The sequence below is a fragment of the Canis lupus genome, chromosome 18 (assembly GCF_003254725.2).
Source record: "Canis lupus dingo isolate Sandy chromosome 18, ASM325472v2, whole genome shotgun sequence".
NCBI classification, from domain to species: Eukaryota; Metazoa; Chordata; class Mammalia; order Carnivora; family Canidae; genus Canis; species Canis lupus.
The window spans coordinates 17,626,879-17,650,814 of NC_064260.1; the positions used below are offsets into that span (position 1 = coordinate 17,626,879).

At 35.0% G+C, this 23,936-nt stretch overlaps 1 protein-coding gene and 1 long non-coding RNA gene across 8 annotated transcripts in view; one reads left to right on the forward strand and one right to left on the reverse strand.

Annotated features, from left to right (window-relative positions):
• PTPN12 (protein tyrosine phosphatase non-receptor type 12) overlaps nucleotides 1-23,936 on the forward strand; it is an 85,136-nt gene that overhangs the window by 18,182 nt on the left and 43,018 nt on the right. For 5 of the 7 annotated variants that reach the window (XM_049096678.1, XM_025449599.3, XM_025449601.3 and 2 more), the window contains one exon: nucleotides 19,719-19,827. The exons of 1 other annotated variant lie outside the window; for it this stretch is intronic. In XM_049096678.1, the coding sequence (XP_048952635.1) occupies nucleotides 19,719-19,827 (109 nt within the window). Of the gene's footprint in view, nucleotides 1-19,712; nucleotides 19,828-20,204; nucleotides 20,290-23,936 lie in introns of those variants that run through there. One more of the 7 variants, XM_025449602.3, reaches the window with a different exon arrangement.
• Nucleotides 6,706-10,514, reverse strand: LOC125752953 (uncharacterized). Its single transcript, XR_007403641.1, has 2 exons — nucleotides 8,690-10,514; nucleotides 6,706-8,451 (listed from the first exon to the last, which is right to left on the reverse strand). It is a non-coding gene; the product is annotated as an uncharacterized LOC125752953 (long non-coding RNA).

A 23,936-nucleotide genomic window follows, 5' to 3' on the forward strand; every position in this document is an offset into this window, starting at 1 on the left:
AAACTTGAAATGTAGTTATCTGCGAGGAAAGCATTCCAGACAGAACATTAAGTGCCCATGGACCTGAGTTAAGAGTGTTGAAGGAAGCTGTTTACTTGAGCGGAATAGGTGATGAAGAGAGTACTATATTTGTGGTAGGCTTGGGAGTTAGGGCTGACTATCTCTGTTCTTGTAGGTCATTGTAAGAATGGTCTTTAAGTAAGATGAGAATCTTTTAGGTTTTACTCTTAGGTATGATGTTAACAGGATCACCTTGGCTGCTATGTGGAGACTAAAATTTAGGAGGTTAAGAACCAAAGGAGAGACCACTTAAAGCTATTCCAGTAGTTGAAGCAGGAGGGCCTGAAGATTATGACGGTGAATTGAGGAAAAGGGATGAATTTGGAAGGCACTTCTTAGGTAGCATTTACAAGACTTGGTCATATTAGAAGGTGAGGAAGAGCTCATCTAAGCTAAGTTGGACACTAAGTGATAGGAGAAAGACAATACAGGAGGAAAACAATCTGAGGAGTTGGGTACTGAGTGCAATTGTAGATATATTGAATTTGATTTGAATATAGATTTCAGGTCAATGTCTTGGTTTCCCTAATAGATCTCTAATTTTTTTGTGTGTGTATGGGTGATTATGGAACTCATTGAAGATGAAATTGAGATAATATATACTGAGAATAACAGAGGAATATAGAACATTAGAGTTACTTAAGTGTCTGTTTGAGGTTGATAAACTCTCATGCTTGCTATAGAGAGTTGCCTTTATACTTCTGGTACCTAGCCAATGGCTACATATAGGTGCTTAGTAAATTTTGTTAAATAAATTAGTCGTTACAGTGTACTTACAAAGTATGTTTACCAGATAACACAAATAATGATGTATTTATAAACTACTATATATCTTATTTGTACAATGAACTCTGCAAGAAACATTACCAGGTCCTTCTTTTATATTGGATCCTCAGACTACTCTAATTCCTGTTTTTGCAGTGAGGAATCCGAACTTGCCCAAGGTCACACAGGTAGTAAGTGGCAGAACTACTCCAGTATAAACTTCTGCTGTTCACTGTTATGTTCTGTTACCTCTTTCAGTGCACTTGTTGGCACCAGCAGCACAATCATCCATTCCCACTGTGAGAGAGAGGGAGTCACTGGCAGAACCTTGGAAATAAGTGGTTGCCTGACATCTTAGAATTTGTTAACATACCTGTTGGCTGTCAACTATTTGTCAGAATCCTTTACCTTAAATATACTTGGGTATGGATTGAACATGTTAGTGTCCCATAGTTTTTAACATGGAATTTCTTTTACATGCTACATGTGAACCATTTTAAATCACAGGTGGGAGTGGGGGTGGTTTCTTTTCTGCAAACTTATCAAAGCATTTCTGTCCATTATATACTCTACTAGTTAGTATATATTTTCATAAGTAATACTTGATGGTATAATGATAACAATGAATAATGATCATATGTTTCTAAAGTCTCTTATCAGTGTAATAATTTTCAATGGAGTTTTGGTTCAATGAAGTAGTTTAGCACTAATTTAGTCTGTAAAAGTAAAGCTAATAGGCTCTTTTTCACCTACTGAAGTTAGAAAAACAGACGTTAAATGGTCACCTCTGTATTTCTTAATCACATTAGAATTGGAATGAATCATATGTAGAAATATCCTAAATTTGCATCATTTTAAAGAGAGTGAGTTATTCTGAGTTTTTTGGGAAATTCAACCCACCCATTTAAATTCCATTCCCTTTCCGTGTGTGATCCTTTTCCTGAGGGAATTTTGAGTAGAGATGGGGAAATAATGATGTACACAAACAACTAATGCAAAGCTGAATACAATACTGTGGGACAAAGTGCCATAAGGATTCTTTTTCTTTTTTTTGTAACTCTTTTTTTATCGTAAAATATACATCAAATTTACCCATTTTAACCATTTTTAAAAGTACATAGTTTAGGGACGACTGTGGGCTCAGTGGTTGAGCCTCTGCCTTTGGCTCAGGGTGTGGTCCCCCAGTCCTGGGATCAAGTCCCACATTGGGTTCCCCTGAGGGAGCCTGCTTCTCCCTCTGCCTGTGTCTCTGCCTCTCTCTGTGTCTCTCAATGAATGAATGAATGAATGAATGAATGAATAAATAAATAACGTCTTTAAAAAATATATACAGTTCAGTGACATTAAGCGCACATCCACATTTTTGTGCAATGAGGACTCCTAAAAGGGAAAAATCATATACTTTTAGGACAGTCATGGAATGCTTTATAAGAAAGGATTTTTTAAGTGAATCCAGGATGCCTGGGTAGCTAGCGGTTTAGCATCTGCCTTCGGCTCAGAGCATGATCCCCGGGTCCTGGGATAGAGTCCCACATTAGGCTTCCTGCATGGAGCCTGCTTCTCCCTCTGCCTGTGTCTCTGCCTCTGTTTCTGTTTCTCATGAATAAATAAATAAAATCTTTAAAAATAGGGGATCCCTGGGTGGCTCAGCGGTTTAGCGCCTTCCGCCCAGGGTGTGATCCTGGAGTCCTGGGATCGAGTCCCACATCAGGCTTCCTGCATGGAGCCTGCTTTCCCTCTGCCTGTGTCTCTGCCTCTCTCTCTTTCTCTCGGTGTCTCTCATGAATAAATAAATAACATTAAAAAAAAAAAACTTTAAAAAGTAAATACATAAAGTGAATCCAGAAGGTGGCTCAGTTAAAGTGTCCAACTCTTGATTTGGCTCAGGTCATGATCTTGTGGGTGTGGGATTGAGCCCCACATCAGGCTCCAGGCCCGATAAGGAGTCAGCTTTAGACTCCCTCCCTCTCCCCTGTACTAACCGCTCCCCCGCCACATGCCCCTCCTCTTTTTTTTCTCTCTCTCCCTTTCCCTCCCTGCCTAGGGCAAATAAATTTTTAAAAAAAATAAGTGTTATTCGATTACCGGGGATATGCTCTAAAATAATTTAACCCCAGGGATTGTCAGTGTACCCACACTACACATTAACTATCAAGGCTTATATAAGTAGTGTTGTATGTCTCTAAGCAGTGTAGTACTGGGTCACATTGAAGTCCTCATCCTATTAGGAATTAGGTGGGTGCCTAAGAATTGTCACTTCACAAAGTGATCCAGAAGAATACCACTTTGCCTAAGACTTCCTTTATCAAGGTGAGAGGTGCCTGGGTAGCTCACTTGGTTAAGTGCCTGACTCTTGATTTCAGCTAAGGTCATGATCTCAGGTTTGTGAGATTGAGCCCCATATTGGGATTCACCCTGGACATCGAGCCTGTTTAAGATTGTCTCTCTCCCTCTCCCTTTCCCCCTCAAAAATAAAATAAGCAAGTTTAAAAAAGATATAATATCCACCATATTTGGGTAAATTTTTTTTTTTTAGGGTGATAAATAGTTTCTTAGAGGAAGTCAGTCAGTATGCCAATGTAAGGAGACTGGTGAAACACCATTTAAGGTCAAAACCAATTCTGAATTAGAATGCTTTTTCTTCAGACTTACATTTAAAGCACAAATATAATAAAGATCAAATTTGATCTCATAAACATTAAAAATTTCTATAATACAAAAGGTAATGAAAAATAAGTAGATTAAGTTAAAATATTTTCAACACATTTACTAGATGATGGATTATTTTTTATTTAAAGATATTATTTATTTATTCACGAGAGACAGAGAGAGGCAGAGACATAGGTAGAGGGGGAAGCGGACTCCCTGCAAGGAGCCTGATGTGGTACTCTCGGAAACTCTTTTGGAAACTCTTTTGGAAACTCGGACCACACCTTGAGCCAAAGGCAGATGCTCAACTACTGAGCTACCTAAGCGTCCCTGGATGATGGGTTATTATCTGAAACATGAGTAGCTTCTATATATCATTAAAAAAGAACACTCCAATAGAAGGATGAGCTTATGCTATGAATGGTAATTAACATAAGAAAAATGCAGATAATTACTGAGCATGGGGAAAAGTTGCCAACTTCTCTAATAATTAGAAAAATGTAAATTAATCAACATTAAATTTGGGGGGAGTGTTCACCAGATTCCACCAAATTTGGTGTAAAATTAAAAAATTGATAAATGTTGGCAAAGATATAGAAAAACTGGCATTCTCTATCTGTTGATGGTAATATAAACTGGTGAAACCTTTTTTGGAAGGCAGTTTGGCCATTTCTAATAGAATTGATGCATATACTCTGACCCAGCAGGTCAACCTTTAGGAATCTTTTCTTTATGATATTTGCTATGTACGTAAAATAGTATTTCAAGTATGTTCATTGCAGCAATTTTTGTGAAACAAAATACCTATTAAAGAGGTTTAACATGGTTGGTTACTTCTAAGGGGAGGAATATGGGGAAGGAGGAGTTTTTTTTTTTTCATTTTATAATTGTGTAGATAAGAAATTTAATATAGCAAGCCTGAAACTGCTATCCTTAGAAAGGCCTGTTTGCAAGATTAGCCCTTGGGGAAAGTCTGTGGAAACTTACCCCTTTGGGAGAGTTCCCATCATTCCCTGTAAGAGTGGCTCACCATGCCTTTATGTATATGGTTTTGTGCTAGACACTTACTTTGCTTCTGGAAATCTGGAATTTTGACTCACGCTAGGCTATGGCCAGCCCTCATTGAAAACACTGGGCACTAACTAAATCTCTGATGAGCTTCCCAGGTAGACAGCATTTCACAAGTTTTGTCACAGCTCAATACTGGAGGAATTAAATGGGTCCTATGTGACTCCATTAGGAGAGTACTCTTCAAAGCTTGTCCCTAGTTTCTTCTGGACCCTGCCTTATGCATCTTTCCCTTTGCTACTTTGGCTTTGTATCCTTTAGCTGTAATAAATCATAGCTGTCAGTGACTGTATTTAAGTCCTAGGAGTCTTTCTTGTGAATCATTGAACCTGAAGGTGGTCTTGGGAATACACGATACAACTTGTCAGTATGGTTTGAATGGGTCTTGGGAATACATGATACAACTTGTCAGTATGGTTTGAATATTTTAGCATCTGCATGTATTGTTTATATAAATTTTAAAATGTTAAATTTAATGTATTACATGTTTAAATTGTATGTATGTATATACATACACATCTCTAAAGATATGTTGATGTTTGTTTTTTTTTTTTTAATATGTGTACATTATGTGGCCCTTTTATTCTGCATATCTTTCCCCTGGTGATAGAAGATTGCAAACTTTCCTTGGTGACATTGTAGGTAATATAATATAGAACCAAATAAAAGGGCTTTAAGAGTATACTCTTTGTTTATACAAACTATATTATCTCAAGTTACTGAACTAAATGTGTTAGAACTATGACAGTTGGGCAGCCCCGGTGGCTCAGCAGTTAAGCACTGCCTTCAGCCCAGGGCATGATCCTGGAGACCCGAGATTGAGTCCCATGTCGGGCTCCCTGCTTGGAGCCTGCTTCTCCCTCCGCCTGTGTCTCTGCCTCTCTCTCTCTCTCTCTCTCTCTCTCTCTCGTCTCATGAATGAATAAGTAAAATCTTAAAAAAAAACAAAACAAAACTATGACAGTAGGGTGCCCAATTTCATTTGACTATGTGTTGTTCTGAATGTGCTTATCAGTTACCAATATGTCTAAAAGACTTGCCGTGCTTTATTTGATATATAATACATGGAATACACTGGGCACTGTCAGAAAATAAAGAGAAATATAAAAGATTGTCACTGACAGGGAATTATAATCTTGGTCGGCAGCAGCTGTGGTAGTGATGGGCTAATAAACCATGTAAACAGATGGTGGCTTTAAAGGAAGAAATAATAAATGCTATACAGGCAGGATGTGCTTTTGAAATATATGCCACATGAAATTGGGATTTTTGTCCTATTTACCACTATATTTATAGCACCTAAAAGAAAACCTGGCACACAGACTAGATTAGGAGAAAATGATGTGAGATCAGTCATCCTCATGAAGGTGATAATTGAATCTCACTCATTTCCTTGTCAGAAGTGCCTGAATCCAGTATGTCAACAAACTGAAAAAGTAGATTTTTTTTTTGAAAATTGTAACTATTAATTCATGAGCAGAGCAGAGCTATCTGATTTTATATGAATGTTGTATGGCCTAGTAATCTGAGATTTTTTTTTTTTTAAAGACTTTATTTATTCATGAGAGATGGGGGCGGGGGCCGGGGGGAGAGGCAGAGACACAGGCAGAAGGAGAAGCAGGCCCCATGCAGGGAGCCTGATGTGGGACTCCATCCTGGGACTCCAGGATCACGCCTTGGGCTGAAGGTGGCGCTAAATTGCTGAGCCACCCGGGCTGCCCTAATCTGAGATATTTTAATGATGTTACCTACAACTAGCTGTTCCTCTTCCTATGACTAGATAGACATTTAATTTTTAAGCAAAGAACTACAAAGGGTTGCTTTTTATTTTTTTTAAAAAAAACCTTTTAATCGTGGTAAAATGCAAACATCATAAGCTTAGCATCTTAACCATTTATAAGCATACAGTTTACTAATTTAAGTACATTCACTGTTTTGGGCAACCAGGGTCTACAACTCTTTCTATCTCGCAAAACTAAAACTCTGTACTCATTAAACAAGTCCCATTCCCCTCCTCTCCCTGTCCTTGGCAACCAGCATTCTTTTTATTTCTAAGACTGTCTATTCTAGGTATTTCACTTAAATAGAATCATACAATAATTGTCCTTTTATAACTGGTTTATTTCAAGTAGGATAATGTTCTCAAGGTTCATCCCTGTTGCAGCATGTGCCAAACTTTTCTTCCTTTTTTTTTTTTTTTTAAAGATTTATTTATTTATTTATGATAGACACAGAGAGACAGAGACACAGGAGGAGGGAGAAGCAGGCTCCATGCCGGAAGCCCGACGTGGGACTCGATCCCGGGACTCCAGGATCACGCCCCAGGCCAAAGGCAGGCGCTAAACTGCTGAGCCACCCAGGGATCCCCCTTTTTTTCCTTTTTAAGGCTAAATAATATTCCACTGTATATGTGTACCACACTTTGTTTATCCATTTGTCTATCAATGGACATTTGGGTTGCTTTCATTTTTGGCTGTTATGAATAATGTTTCTATGAACATGAGTGTACACACATCTGTTCAAGACTCTGCATTTCATTCTTTTGGGTTGTATACCCAGAAGTGGAATTTGTGGATCATCTGATAATTCAAGTGATAATTTTTTTAGGAACTGCTGTATTGGTTCCCTTAATGTCTGTACCATTTTCTTTCCACTCCCACCAGTAGTGCACAAAGATTTCAGTTTCTTCACATTCTCACCAACATTCGTTATTTTATTTTCTTGGTAGTAGCCATTGTAATGCATGAGATGATACATCACTATGTTTTGATTTGTGTTTTCCTGCTGACTAGTGATGTTGAGCATCTAATATGTGTGTTGGCTATTTGTATATTTTCTTTGGAGAAGTATCTACTCAAGTCCTTTGCCCATTTTTAAATTTCAGTGTTTAGTTTTTGTTGTTGAGTTGTGGGAGCTCTTTATATCAGGGTATTTCTATACATCCATTGTTAGCACAGAGAAGTCTCAGCTTATAAAAATTTACCAAACATAATAAAACTATGAGTCATCTTTGAAGTTAAATGCTCTCATCATATGGGATAGTTATATGGTCTCCTATTTCCTTTTTTTTATTTTATTTTTAAAGATTTTATTTAATTTTCATGAGAGACACAAAGAGAGAGAGGCAGAGACAGGCAGAGGGAGAAGCAGGCTCCATGCAGGGAGCCCGATGCGGGACTCAGTCCCGGGACTCCAGGATCATACCCTGAGCCGAAGACAGGTGCTAAACCACTGAGCCACCCAGGGATCCCATGGCCTCCTATTTCCAATTTAATTAATAGTTATTACAGTCAGCTGAAGTTTCAGCTATTTATCATTTTTCCTCACAAGACTACTATACAGATTGACAAGTCTGTTTGTCTCCGTAACATTTCTTCTGGTGAATATATTAGTACAATCTCTTCAGTGACTTTGACCGTAATTTGAAAAGCTGTCAAAATATTGTTAATTTAAAAAGTTTTGGCTTATTTTATCTTTTTTCTTAAAAAGTTAAGAAACTCATTCTAGATAATATTTTTAGTTATGTATTTCCTCTATATCATAAATTTGTATTTAAGATTTATTTCTTTATTGAGACAGAGAGTATGCACACTTGCATGATTGGGGGAGGGCAGAGGGAGTGGGAGAGAGAGAATCTCAAGCCGACTTCCTGATGATCAGGTTTGGGTTTAATTCTTTTACTTTAGTTTTCTTTCCTATCTTGGGTTAGAGTTATACAAGTATAGAATTTAGACTTCAACCCTAATCTTAGATAGTTTATCAGTTCTTCCTACTTTCCCTCAGCATTTTCTTTGTCTTCCTCTCCTAATATCTGGTCTTCCAGATCAGTTGTCTAGCTTCATAGTGTGATTTGTACATCAAGTTATGTTAAAACCTGCATTTTTTACCTTTCTTACTCATCATACTTACCTATACTTTCCTTTTTTTTTTTTTTTTTTTTTTTTTTTTTTTTTTTTTTTTAAAGATTTTTATTTATTTATTCATGATAGTCACAGAGAGAGAGAGAGAGAGAGGCAGAGACACAGGCAGAGGGAGAAGCAGGCTCCATGCACCGGGAGCCCGATGTGGGATTCGATCCCGGGTCTCCAGGATCGCGCCCTGGGCCAAAGGCAGGCGCCAAACCGCTGCGCCACCCAGGGATCCCTACCTATACTTTCCTTAAAAAATTATACACTAGGGCAGCCCTGGTGGCGCAGCAGTTTAGTGCCACCTGCAGCCCAGGGCATGATCCTGGAGATCCTGGATTAAGTCCCACGTCGGGCTATCTGCATGGAGCCTGCTTCTCCCTCTGCCTGTGTCTCTGACTCTCATTCTCTCTCTATGTTTCTATGAATGAATAAATAAAATCTTAAAAAAAATTATACACTAAGTTCACTGGCCAAAGTTTCTAATAGACCTAATTATTCATTTGTAATTTCTTCCTTTTACTCCTATTTCAGCCAGATTCTGTGTTCTTGTTATGTTTGACCCTGTCAAATTAATGTTCTAATGAGAAGGTCTGCAGTGAAGAACAAAAGTTTCGTAATACTCCTTTTGGGGAGGATGGATATTCCTTATTACTGGATGGGACTGGATGCCTTCGTTAGCATGCTCTGATGCCGCCAATAATTACTATTAATGATATTATCTAAGTTCCTTTTAAGGATTTTTTTTTATAACAGCTTTGTTAAGGTAAATTCACATATATTGAGATTAATTCATATATACCATAAAATTCACCTCTTTGAAATATACGTTTCAGTAGTTTTTAGTGTAGTAACAAAGCTGGGTATCTGTCATCACTATCTAGTTTTGGAACATTTTGTCACTAATAGAAACCCCATACCCGTTACCAGTAACACTTTATTTCTCCCTTTCCCCAATACCATGTAACTTCTAATCTATTTTCTGCCTCTGTTGATTTTCCTAGTCTGAACATTTCATATAAATGGAAACATATGCTTTTTGTGTATTTTACATAGTATATAATGTTTTCAAGACCCATTTGTTAACTATGTCATCAGTACCTTATTTCTTTTTATCACTGAACAATAGTCAACTGTATGAATATGCCATATTTTGTTCATTCATCAGTTGATGGACATTTGAGCTGTTTCCACTCTTTGGCTTTTATGAATAATGCTATGAACATTTGTATGTAAGTTTTTCTGCAGACATATATTTTCCATTCTCTTGGGTATATACCTAGGAGTAGAATTGCTGGGTTGTGTGGGGTTGCTCTATATTTATCCTTTTCAGGAATTGCCAAACTATGTTTCTATTAAGATTTTAAAACCTAATTCTACAGACAAAAGTTTGGCAACCTAACACGACTTTATTTCTACTTGGTCTCTCCTTTTTTTGAAAAATGGTAATTTTGTTAAAGCAGATCCTTTATTCTTAATTTTTTATATCTAAAAACAAATATCTTTTACTAAGCAAAGAATGTTTTTATGCATTGATAGGAAAAATTGGCATAGCAGATCCCTTAATGATAATGCTTTATGTATTTTTATTGGGGAGTTGAAGTGGAAAGGTGCAAAAATATGGCTTGTAAAACTTAACTCTGGTTTGCCAAGTAATTTTCAAGCCTTTGGATATATATAACAATTAGGACTTCTGTGGTCTCTGTATGGATTGACAATGGAAGGATTAGAGAGAACATCAATGACAGTTTATCATTTTAGAACTTGGCTTATGATTTATTTTATGTAATGGGTCTAAATAGACTTATATTGCTTTCTGAGTTTTTAAAAGAAGAATTGGAGCTGGTAATCAGTGTGGTCTCAATATCCTACTCTAGTATGGCACCAAATCTTAGGGTATACACAAAAAGGATTAAATTGCTCTTTAAGAACCAAAATTTGACAGTGTTGTTTTTTTTTTTTTTGACAGTGTTTGAGTATACAAATAAGGATAATTTGATGTCTGCCATTTCAGCTAATCTGAGACAGCTAATTAAACTTTTCCCTTAAAAAATAAAAAAAAATAAACTTTTCCCTTAAATTCCTCATCTATTAATAAATTTCATGCTTATCTTAATTTTTCCATATTTAAAGACATGCTCTATGCTAGGTGCTATGTAGGGTACTTTACATGCATGATTTAATAAATGCATTTCTTCTGTCTTTACTCCTTGACTTAATGTAATTATCACATTTAAAATAATTATTACATAAACAATATTATTTATTTATTATATTTATCTTGTTAAGCCCACCAAGTTGTTCTTTTTCCCTCATTCAAAAGATTTCTTAAGTCTTTTAATTTTTAATTGAAAAGACAAGTAATTAAAGGAAAGAAAATTAAGTTACCTATTTCATATAGTAAAACAGCTTTCTTTCTTCATTGGCGATGGGACTGGAGAGTAAGGGGCCATGTTTGGGAGTTGTTTACTGAAGTAAACTCATGAGAACTTGAAATTGATTAGGTGTGAGAGGAAGCAAGTGGGATAGATAAGAGGGGAAAAGTCCAAAACTTCTTAGGAGGTCTTACCTTTGAAAGGGTAAGGAGAGCAGAGGTGCAATGAAAAAAAGAATCATTTGAAAAATTAGGTTTCTTTTTATCTAGTTAGGTTCGAATTGCTGTTGGGGATGTTTAATAAGCAGTTTGTGGAACTACAACTGAAAAGTCAGGACTGGAAATAGAGATTTTGGAATCTTCATAAATGTAATTGTTAATGTCAGAATAGGGAGGGGATAAGCTTCCTAAAAAATGAAATCTGAGAAGAGAACAGTTCCATAGAAAACACAACATTCAGGGGTTTGAAAGCAGAGGAGGCAGAAAGGACTAATTTAGCAGGGTAAGAGGAGAATCAAGGGACCGTTTCATGGAATCTAAGAAAGGAATTTTAAAAGGGGGAGGATCATTTGTGTTAAATAAAATACTTTTCGGAATTAAGGCTTTGAGATATTGATGGAGTTTGGAGATTACTGGTGACTTCATAAAAGTAGTTTCAGTAGAAGTGGTAAAGAGAAGATTGAAATTTTTGAGGGGTTCGGGAGTTAAAGGTTCACCAGTACGTTCAGGTTTCTCTTTAAAACTGTGATCTGTTGGCCACAGCTTAGTGGCAGTCTGGCTGAGCAAAACATAATTTATTTCCATATAGTGGTAAATATGTATTGAACTCTTAAGCTGCTAAGGGGACTCTTCCTGTGCTATTTGTTTTTGCAAAGGTAAATAGGAATTCTGCAACCATGCTATTAATTTGGGGGTCATATTTAATTTTTTAGTTCGACAGTTGCTGTTATTGTGGCTTAATGTGTTAAAGCTGGAACTGTGTATTCTCAATTTTACTGTATGTTTATTTATACTCTATGTTATGGAATAATGAAATTGGTGATAGATTGCTTTGGAAAACTATGAGAGTCTGGGCTTGGCAGAGTATTCCCCTGTGTAAACTCAAGGGTAGGGACTGTCATGACGTGTTTTCTTCAGTCAGGACACATAATCAGATAAAGGGGGTGGCATGGTCAGGAGCCATAAGTATAATACCCAAATTTTGGAATTTCTGAGCAATTTGCTGGGACAGTGGGACAAAATATTTGAATTTGGGATTAACCTGCAAAATGTGGAACCAGTGGTTTCATGAGTTAAATGGTAGTAAGAGGACCATTAGATAAGGATGATGAAGAAAGGAATGAACGGACAGGTGAGAACCTGTGTATAGAAAGAAAATTATCAAGCCTGCAAACACTTCTTTGCCATTTGTTGTATGTATTATATATCTTCATTTCAGTAAAAGTTATATATATAATTTTAGTGTCCTGTTAATTCAAATGGGATTCTACTTTATTTCCATAAGAATGTTACTTGCACATTGACAGAGGAGAAATTTTATTACATCCTCCTAACTTACTTGAGATCTTGAGAAAGCACTGTGTTGTCTTTTCCAACCTAAGAACAAGAGCCTTTCCTTTAAAGAAAGTATTGCTTGTTGTCTGGGCTGTGCAAAAAAAAAAAAAAAAAAGATTATAGAATTGGGAATTTATTTTTCCTTTTAGTTTTATGCTTTGCCATATTTATTATTTCTAATATATAAAGTCTATAGTTCATTGCAGCTCTTTCTTCCACAGGTCCTATCCTGTCCCTGTGCTCTAATAAAACCACCTTTTTGCACAGACACAAAAAGTCTATAGTACAAAGTTATATTCTAAAACAAGTTCTCAAGGGGTGCCTGGTTGGCTCAGTTGGTTAAGCATCTGACTTGGTTAAGCTCTTGATTTCCACTCTGGTCATGATCTCAGGATCGGGAGATGGAGCCGTGTGTCAGGCTGCAAGCTCAGCATGAGTCTGCTTGAGTTTCTCGCCTCCTGTCCTTCCCTGCACTTGTGCATGTGGGTGGGCACGCACGTGTTCGATCTCTCAAATAAACACATCTTTAAAAAGCAAAAACAAAGACAAGCTTAAAGCTTATTGCTACCCCTTCGAGGAGAATTATAAAAGTTGCTATGTTCGGGAGATCTCCTTTGCTAGCAGTTGATGGAACTAGGAATTGAACTCTAGTGTCTCAGCCTCAAAGCTGTCCCATTGTGAAGTAGTAATAAAGTGTAAGAGGGCATAGACATTTGTTTCTTAAGTATACTGGTCAATTCTAATTTGTATTCATTTTCTCTGAACATTACCACCAGAGAAGACCTAAACAGTTTATTTACTCACTATTTACTCACTACTGTGAGTTATGAATTATGCCGGTAGTAGCTAGTATTAACAGAAAGAAGACATTTTCAGGAAATTCATGTTCTGATGGCATAGATACATATATAAGTAACTACTGCACATTGGGATATGTCCTAGAGTAGAGGATAAAGAGCTGTGGGTAGAGATGAGGAAGCACTTTGGGAGGAAGTGGGAGATGGGGTTTGGTGCCAGGACTGGTCTCAGGAAATGTTTTAACAAGAGGATTTCTGTAGTGAGCTAGAATAAAGTGAGGAGTTTGTTTGGTGTATACTACTAAGAAGATAACTGAAGCATTAAAATCAACATGAATAAAGAATAAAATGTTTTTGTTACCCAAAGAACCCATATGATTGCTCCTACTTCAAAATAATATCCTTTTACCATTTGTCCTGACTTTGCTTCAAAGAACGCATAGCTTTCCTCTCTGAAAAAGAATGGCTGACAAGTTAAAGTTAGTCTGTTATACAGTAATAGGTAAAGCGTGAGCAAAGATAGGAAGAATTTTGAAAGGCAGAATTGGATGTTTTACAATTGAATATAGACATTGCAATTGTATGATTTAAAGGCCTTTTGGTTGTTTTGATTCCTGTGATGGGTGTTAGTGATGTGCATATTTTTATATAAATAGGTTTGTAAAGATTTAAGAAAAGCTAGTTAGAGATAGTATACTTTTGCTGGGAATTATAATATGATTTTATTATTTATTGCTGTTAACTTTGTATTTGGGGTTTAAAAATTATTCTGGCTTAATGATCATACAATTTGTATAGTAGTATTAACTTAGTAATACTATAATTGAGTGGCTTTGTGACAGGACAGTTAAATGTTTCAGGTATAAAATCAGATTCTTCATTTAACAGTTAGTATGGAGTGCCATCTATGTGCCAAGCCCCCTCCCTTTTAAAATTCAGATAGATTTGGGCACCTGGATGGATCACAGTCGGTTAAGCATTGATTTTAAGTCAGTTAAGACTCTTGATTTTGGCTCAGGTCATGATCTCAGAGTTCTTAGGATCCTGTGAGCTCAGGGCATCTGCTTGAGATTCTTTCTCCCCCCTTCCTCCCCTCTGCCTCCCCTCTCCCCTTGCTCACATGTGCTCGCTCTTGCTCTCTCAAAAACATTAAAAAATAAAATAAAATTCAGATGGATTCTTCAATAATTGTCTCAAATTTTTCAGAGCAGTGGCAAAACCACTATTTTTGGCATTAGGTATTATATTTTGGTGCAATATAAACTTTAAGCTTAAAGTATTTCAGTTTTATTTCCCCTTAAAGTTCAGTTTTTAGGTTTGTATATTCTTGTGGGCATATTTACTACTTATGAAACTCATTGTTTTTTTGTTCTTTAGATTTTATTTTTTTCTTTGATAGAACACAAGGAGGGGAGCAGTACGGGAGAGAGGAAAAAGCAGGCTCCCCACTGAGTAGGGAGCCTGATGTGGAGCTCCATCCCAGGACCCTGGGATCATGACCTGAGCCGAAGGCAGATGCTTTACTGACTGAGCACCCAGGTGCCCCAATACTGTTTTTTAAGTGTTGACATTGAGGAATTTGGGGCAGTAGTGTGTGGCCTGGTAATAGCGTAAGAAGTCTTGAGCTCCAATATTTAATTTATTTATATTCTATCTTATTCCAAAAGATATTTATCTTATTTGAGTTAGCTAAATTTCCATGTTAGCTCTATTACTTTTTGTGTCCATGGTTTTCTTAGTTGTTCTGATTTAAAATCCAGCCAATTAATACTTTGCTTACCTCAACATATTCTGAATTCTAAGTGTTCAATGAATATGAAGAGAATTAGATATATTTTAGAAATGGAGCTAACACAACTTGCTGATGCATTGGATGTTGTAGGGGAGGTAAAGGAAGGAATCAGGGGTGATTCCTAGCTTTTAGATTTGAGCAATTGTTGAATGGTAGTGCTTATTTGGACATGTTTGTGATCTCATGAGACACCCAGTGGACAATCCAGTAGACAGCTGTTTGACTAGAGAGATTCAACAAACAGCACACAACACATTCTTACTAGCTTAGAACCATAGGTAAACAATTAAACTGTACTACTTTGTTAAAGAACTCAAATCTTGACACCAAATGGATATCTTAAAAGAGAATAGTTATATTGCATGTGACTGTTAGAAGCTTTTGAGAAATCAGTTTATTGATACAGGATTAAGAGAATAAAGCTTTGTGTTTGAAGAAATAAAGAGAAGAATTTGGAACATTAAAACAAAGTATTAAACTTCGTTTTTTTTGTGCATCCAAAATTCTAATCTATTAGAGACGTCTGTATAACTTGCCTGAACTCAATAAATAAATGATGTCACCCATTTTTAATGTGATTTGCATTAGATCTTGGTCTATAAAGTCCAGTAAGATAGTCCAGTTTGTGCCTTCAGTTTTATAGTTGGTGAGATCGGCAAGACTGAAATTTCACAAGTGGTAAGAGAGCAATGTATTATTGACTCTTTGGTGCTGGGGGCTGAGGAGCTGTTAAGGGGAAGGGTCAAGAAAGCTTCACAAAGGAAATAACACTTTAGCCAGATCCTACTGTTAATTCACCAGCAAGGGTAAAAATGTCAAACTGTGATGTTGAAGGGTGGAGGATTGCTTTTGGTGGTGGTGGTACTAAGTGATTCTATGTGGCTGAAGCATCAGATTCTTAAGTAAGAGAGTGTTAAAAAAAAAAAAAAAGAAGCTAGGAAATTGGACAGGCAGCATTCAAAATGTTGTAATTAAAGAGTTGGTAGTTTATTTTGGAAGTCATGGACACGAGAGGATTTTAATGTGATTGACTAAAAATGATCAGATTTGCCTTTTAGGACAGTAACTCTGCGATATGAAATTATTTAAAAGAACTTACTGACTTTTTCAAGATGTTTAAGAGTAGACCATTGAAAATTTTTCTTAAAGGCTTTTTGTTTCCATAATTAAAAAAACATATCTGATACAGGGTATGGTATCTGTAAGCCTATGTAAATATGCCATTTAGCTATATTTTGCTCAGTTAGGATGGTAAATGATTCAAAGTACTTTCTTCCTTAGGAGTATATTAAATAACTATGTTAAACTTAACAAATGAATTATTTTATTGGTGTTTTAGTTCAGTGCTATTTTGACACAGTCTGTCACATGCACTATATCTATGAATAAGATTCCTTAGTATTTTATATGTTTCTCAGTTAATTTCCTAGTAATTAATTTCACCTAGAGACAATAGAATTGGTGGCCAGGAAGTTAAAATGAAATTACATATATAGATACTTTCATTTCCTGTAGTTAAATGAGTTTTGGTGCTATCTCTACTTCAGTCACTATTTGGACATTCATTTTGATGTATTAAAAAAAATCTTTTGTTTAGGCCAGCATTTAAATCGTATTCTAAGATTAATGTATTTAGCATACAAGCATTTAATATGTTCCAGGGGTACAGAACATTACAAATGTTAATCTAATTATAATCTTGTACTCAAGAGCTTACGGTGTAGTAGGAGAAATAAAATGTATTCTCTTTACATATTTATCATAAAGAGAAGGAAATGGTATTTTGAGAGTGCATATAAAGTCTAAAAAGAATTCAGAAGGAAAAGATTATTTTTGCATGAGTGGGAAAAGAAACTTTGAAGGAGCTAAGACTTAAAAAGTAGATAAGATTTGGAAGCTTGTTTACTGAGTGTGGGTATTGTCCTCATATTACAGAAGATGAGATGGGTTAACTGTGTTCATTGTCATATAGCTAGAAAGTGGTAGATCTAGAATTTTAATTCAAGCAACTAACTGTAAAGCTGACCTTTTTTTTGTTTTGTTTTGTTAGGAAAATTAGACCCTACTTGTTATCTTCTTAAAAAACATTTGGGTAGAATTTTTTTCAATGTCAATTTTTTTATGTACAAAGGTTAATGTTTAATGGACCACCTTTGTTTTATTTATACTACACCAGAGATGAGTATTGCTGATGAGTATGAAACTTTTTAAGTATACTGCTTATGTAGACTTATTTTAATAGAACATTGGAAGGTTGAAGTAGAAGTACACCATACTGTGCAGGGCTTTAAGAAAACTGAATGTATAAAATTCAAACTCATGTGTAATGTTTATTTGTACACAAAAGTATTCTAAAATTAAATATGAAAAATGCAGTCATTTCATATAAAAACTTTATTTTGTCCATTTCTCAATAATAATTCATCGTGTAAAAAAATAAATGGAACAATTGCAGGTATTCCAGAAGTGCATTAACATTTTATAATTAAATTCATCCCCTTTTCCCATTTCTTTGTAGTTACATTTTTTTTGTGATTATTACCTCAGTTAATTCCTTTACCCCTGTGTTTAGACTCATATCCTTCTGTAAGTCACATTCACATACAATATTTTGTAATGCATTAAGATACTATAAATACCTGAAAATTAAAATCTTTGAGCAAAAATAATAGAGATTCTAATTAAATATGTAAGATTTATAGTGCATAACTGGGAGGGTCTTTGTTAATATGGATTAAGAAAATAGCTGTCTTTTTTCCTTTAATTTTTTTAGCATTTAATTTTTAAAAATCTTTTTTCAAGTTTTTATTTATTTAAGTAATCTCTACATGCAGCATGTGGCTTGAACTCATGACCCTGAGATCAAGGGCCATATGCTCCTCTTATTGAGCCAGCCAGGCACTCCTTCAGCATTTAATAGTTTGAATAGACAATACATGCATATAATCAAATAGGCATGAGATATCATACAGTAATGTTTCTTTCCCATCCATTTCTTATAGCTATTCATTTCTTTTCTCAACTAATAACAACAACCTTGTTCATTTTCTCTCCTAGAGATATTTTATGCACATGTACAAGGAAATGCAAATATATTTTTATTCTTAACACCAGTGGTAGTGTATTATATACACTATGGTGTTCCCTGCTTTTTACCCTTAATACGTATTTTGAGGCATTTCCATATCACTGTATATAAAGAGCTTCCTTATTTGTTTTCAATTATATTTAATTGTATAAATGAAACAAATCTGTTTAGCCAGTCCTCTATTAATAGACTTTTATTTGCAGTCTTTTGTTGTTTTAAACAATACTGCAATAAATAACTTGGTGTATAATATGTCATTTCACATGTGCTGTGTAAAGGACAAATTTTTAGAAGTATACTTCCTGGGTTAAGGGGTTATGTGTATTTGTAATCAACAAATTACCCTCCTTAGGGCTTGTGTTAATGTTCTTTTCTACCAGCATTATATTGAAGTTTTGATTTTCTCACACTCTTACCAACAGCACGTTTACTTTTAAATATAATTTTTTTCCCTAACCTACTTTTGAAAACCTTATTACCATAGAAAATAGCATCATAAATGTGGGGAATTTAATTTCGGCATTGTGCCAATGCAGAACAAGATTCTCGTCGGTCTTTTCATCTTACTGAAAAAAAAAATGTGTATTCATTCCTCTTTTAGGTCTCTAATATTGTCATTATAAAGTTTAGTAGTTTTTCAAAGAAAAACAAAAGACTCATTATTCTATGATAATTGTCTACTTAAAAGATTATTTCAAGTGCTGTATGTTGTGAAGTATATCATAACAAGAATAAGAACCTTAAATAAGTTCTGTGATTTTAAAAAAACTTTTTTTTTTTTTTTTTGCTTAAACATGAACATTACAAGTAGCAAAAGTAAAATGGTGAAAAAGTTAAATGTTACCAGACTTTTTGTTCATTTCATTTGTATTCAATAATTTGTTGAATAGTAAAACCAGAATGCCTTCAATATGTCTTTAAGCTTGGAAGAAAGTAGGCTTCTTTGAAATTAAATTTCAGCAATGTAGTTGAGTAGTGAATTTAAACAATTCACAATGCTGACTTTCAGTGCTTCTGAAAGCAGGAAGTGTATTACTGACATGCAGAAATATTCCAGCCCAAAGAACATCCCTACTGCCATATGTGGTAAGAATTTGTCACTAACTCACAAACCACTTCTGTAATGCAGTGAATAAGCAGAATTGGTCTTTGTTGGGCATTTCCAATGCAATATGAAAGAACTTTGTTTTGCAGTGTCTTATAAGTAATTATTAGCTTATGCCTTGGAAGGAGCCTGGCACATCATGGGTGCCCAAGGTTTATTGAGAGAAGGAATAAAGAAACTTGTAAATAATCTTTTAGGCATGATTTACTTGGTTTTAGGGACCCATAGTTAAACACAAAAATTACTTGAGTAAGTTAAGGACTGAAATATTCTGACTAAACTTATTAATGATTTCTTTAAATAAAATTGCTTTCTTGTATTTTGGTGTCCTCTTTCAATGCCATTTGGAATATTAATCTTATGTTTTCACTTAAGGTAAAAAAAAATTTCCTTGGGGTTAATTGTTAAGGGATAGGGAGATACTGTGAGCTTAGACAAACAGGAAAATGAGTTTTAAGGAATTGGGGTTAGCAAAATTCAATAAAGAGCTATTTATAAATCATTAAAATTGTGAAGATATTAATGTTTTTATAAACTTGAATTTTTTGTTTATGTTTTAAGCGATTAAGAAGATTGTCTACCAAATATAGAACAGAAAAGATTTATCCCACAGCCACTGGAGAAAAAGAAGAAAATGTTAAAAAGAACAGATATAAGGACATACTGCCATGTAAGTTTGAAATGCCCTCATAGTACAATTGGAAATGTTAATTAGTAGCTTGTAGTCTAAACTAGTTTTATTCTTCCTAATGAGTTTGATTGTTGAGTTAGTAATTAACTACTCTTTTAAGGTACATGATAAGGTAATTTGTAATTGTGCTTTTTGTTCTTTCTTCTGAAAGTAGTTTTTGTTGTTTACTTTTTTCTTTAAGCATCATAATTGCTCTGATACTAACTTTTAAATACAGAAAAATCCAAGTATATATTTTGTGACTCCCTGTTCAAAGAAGTTGTTTTGTTAAAATGAAATAGATAATTCTGTAAATATAATGGAATAAATTTATAAAATGCTAAAAATATTAACTCTTATCTATTATCTATTTACAGTTAGAACCGTAATTGACTAATTATGCATGAAAAATGAACCATATAAGATGATTCATGCCTGATACCTGCTTTCTCAGTAGTCTAAGTATGTGTCTCTGAGAATCTACCTTAGACTTATAACATTATTTTATACAAATAATATAATTTTATTCTTTAAAAGCACATTTTTTGGCAAAATACTTTTAACTCTAAAAGCATGCATACTTGAGTGTTCCTGTTTTATATAAAATCTTTACATCATACGTGCTAGCTCTTAAAGCTGCTAATAGTTTCTTTCTTTCCCTTCGATGTCTTGAAATACATTCCATGACACCATTCCCTCAACTCTCATTCATTGTTTTCCCCAGCCTTATTGAGATAAAATTGACAAAATCTCATTGATTTTTAAAGGTTCATCTCCCTAAAATGTCTTTGATAAAGTTTCCAGTGACTCTTTGTGCCAGATTTAGTAGTTTTTTTTTTTCAGTGCTTACTCCTGTTAACTGTTTTGATGCCATCAACTAGTCTCTATTTCTGAAATTTTCTTCTTCCATGATATCCTTCTGGATTTCAAGTTGCCTCATCCCTCTTTTTCACTGTCTTCTTTGCATAAATGTAATCCTTCATCTTTTTCTCGTTGTTCGACTGTATTCTCAGCTGTGGAATCTGTGGGTGGCCAGTATTAGCAGAATTACTATGTGGCAAGTGTATGTAGTATAATGGTGATGAGTTTTGGCTCTGAAAGTCCAGTTTTGGCTCTACCACCTGGTATTTATGTGACTCTGAACTCCTCTCCTCTGTGCCTTTTTTCCCTCATCTGTAAAATGGAGATTAAAATAATAATACTTTTTATGATTATTTTTAGCATTAGATAGGTTAGTACATGTTAAAAAGCTTAGAATTATACCTAGCACACAGTAAGTACACATTAAGCTTTTGGAAAACACATTCCACTTTCTTACCAGTCTTCCTTAGAATGGTGGATGGGATGGCTTTCTGGACAGTTTTTATTAAGCAAGATAATCTCAACATGCTCTTAATGTACTCTGGAATTAATGTACATACTATTAAAGAGACAGTTTCCTTACTTTCTTTTTCTGTCATCTGGGGAAATGAATCTTAAACAGCTCCAGGTTTCTATTTTCGTATGTTTTGTTTTATTCAAAAAGCTTTGAGCAAGTACTGTATGCTGGAGATACAGTAGAAAACAAATTGTCAAAAATCCCCGCCTTTGTGGAATTTATATTCTAGTCAAGGGAATGGACAATAAATAAATACAAATAACATATATGGTCTCTAAGATGGTAACTAGTGGTATCGAGGATAATATAGTAGGGATGAAGCACATAGAGAAAGATGAGACTAGAAGGGGGAAGCTTTACAATTTTAAATAGAGATAGAGGAGGAAGTTCAGTAGGGTGCTGTAAAATTGACCCTCTAATAAATAAAAACCCTAATTTGTACTGTCAGCTTCTGTAGTAAATGGATTATTTGCCATAATCATCACAACAAACTTTGAGGTAGGTACTATTATCTGCCACTTTGCAAATGGGAAATTGAGACGCAGAGAAATTATATAGCTAGTGACACAGTTAATAGAGTCGATGAGAATTTGAACTCAGGTAGTTGTTGTCCAGAGCAGTGATTCTCAACTAGGGTAATTTTGCCCCTTAGAAGAGACAATTAGCAATGTCTGGAGATGTTTTGGTTGTCACAACTGGGATATGGAATGGCAGGCTGCTACTGGCATCTAGTGGGTAGAGAGAGGCTAAAGATGCTATTGTATCCTATAATACAGAGGCTGCAGCCTCCCCCCACAAGCAAAGAATTACACAAGGCCAAAATGTCTGTAGTGCTGAGGTTGAGAAACCTTGCTTTAGAACCTGAGGTCAATCATTATGCTTTAGTCAGACTGGTAGTGTCTTTTTTCCTTTTAAGTTATTTAAGATTTGGTAAGTCAGTTTTCAGTAAATTTTTAGTCATTTTAATTTGGAAAACTATATTAAAAGCAATTGTACTTAGAAATGTATATTTACTTACTGTCATAAAAATAATGTAAGCTGTCAATTTCCTTTGCATATTTAGCATGTCCAGTGCTTCCAGACACAGTATTTTTTTAAACTGCTTTATTGAGGTATAGTATAATTTACATACATAAAATTTACCCACTTTAAATATACAATAATTTTTAGTAGATTTATAGAGTTGTGTAACCATTGACACAGTACAGTTTTAGGGCATTTCCATCAACCCAGAATGATCTTTTATGTCAGTTTATAGTCCTTAGCCCCAGGCAAACACTAATGCTTTCTGTCTCTAGATTTTCCTATACTGGAAATTTCACATAAATGTAAGTATATAAATTGTAGTCTTTTATGTCTGGATTTTTTTTGCGAAGCACGATTTTGAGATTCATCCATGTTGTAGCATATATCAGTAGTTCATTCCTTTTTATTGTTCAGTAGTACTGCATTGTATGGATATATCACATTTTGTTTATCCATTCACCAGTTGATGAACATTATGAATAATGCCTCTATGAACATTTCCATACAAATCTTTGTGTGGACACATGGCTCTCTTTCTTTTGGATAGATACCCAGGAATGGAGTTTCTGATTCTATAGTAGCTTGTGTTTAACTTTTTAAGAAACTGCTAAACTTTTTTTAAAGTAGTTGTATACTGTTGTATTTTCCCACCACCAACATAAGAGGGTTCCAGTTTCTCCACATTCCTTTTTACTGTCAGTCTTTTTGATTATAGTTATTCTAGTAGGTATGTAGAGGTATCTTATTGTGCTCTTAACATGTATTTCCCTAATAACTAATGATGTTGAGCATCTTTTCATGTTCTGTTAGCCACTTATATATCCTCTTTGGTGAAAATCTCCTCAAATCCTTTGTACTTCCATTAGACTTCTTTTTAATTCTATTGAGTTGTTCTTTAGCTGTCCTAGATACAAGTCTTTCTTCATCTATATGGTTTGCAAATTTTTTCCTCCCAGTTTATGGCTTGTCCTTTCATTTTCTTAAGGTGTCTTTTAAAGTGTGCAAGCTTTTTTTTTTTTTATTTAAAGATTTTATTTATTCATGAGAGACACAGAGACAGAGAAAGGCAGAGACACAGGCAGAGGGAGAAGTAGGCTCCATGCAGGGAGCCTGACGTGAGACTTGATCCCGGGTCTCCAGGATCAGACCCTGGGCTGAAGACAGCACTAAACCGCTGAGCCACTCGGGCTGCCCTAAAGTGTGCAAGCTTTTAATTTTGATGGAGTCCAGTTGTCACTTTTATGGATCATACTTTTGATATTCTATCCATGAACTCTGCCTAATTCAAGGACACAAAGATTTTCCCTGTTTTCTTATTTTTCTTCTAGTACTATTATAGCTTTAGCTTTTAAATTTTGGTCTATAATCCATTTTCAGTTAATTGTCTGAAATCTGTGTATGTAGGATTGTTCTGAAATCTGTGTAAGTAGGATTGTTCTAATACCATTTGTTGAAAAGGCTGTCCTTTCTCCGCTGAATTGCCTTGGTACCCCTGTTGGAAATCATTGGACCATAAATATAAGGGCTTTTTGTTTTTTTCCCTACTACGCTATTATATTCTTAAGCCAGTATCATACTGTCTTCATTATGGTAGCTTTGTAGTAAGTTTTAAAAGCAAGAATTAAGTCCTCCAACTGTGTTCTTATTTTTTAAAATTTATTTGGTTCTTTTGGTTTCTTTTTCATTTATATACAAATTGTAGGAT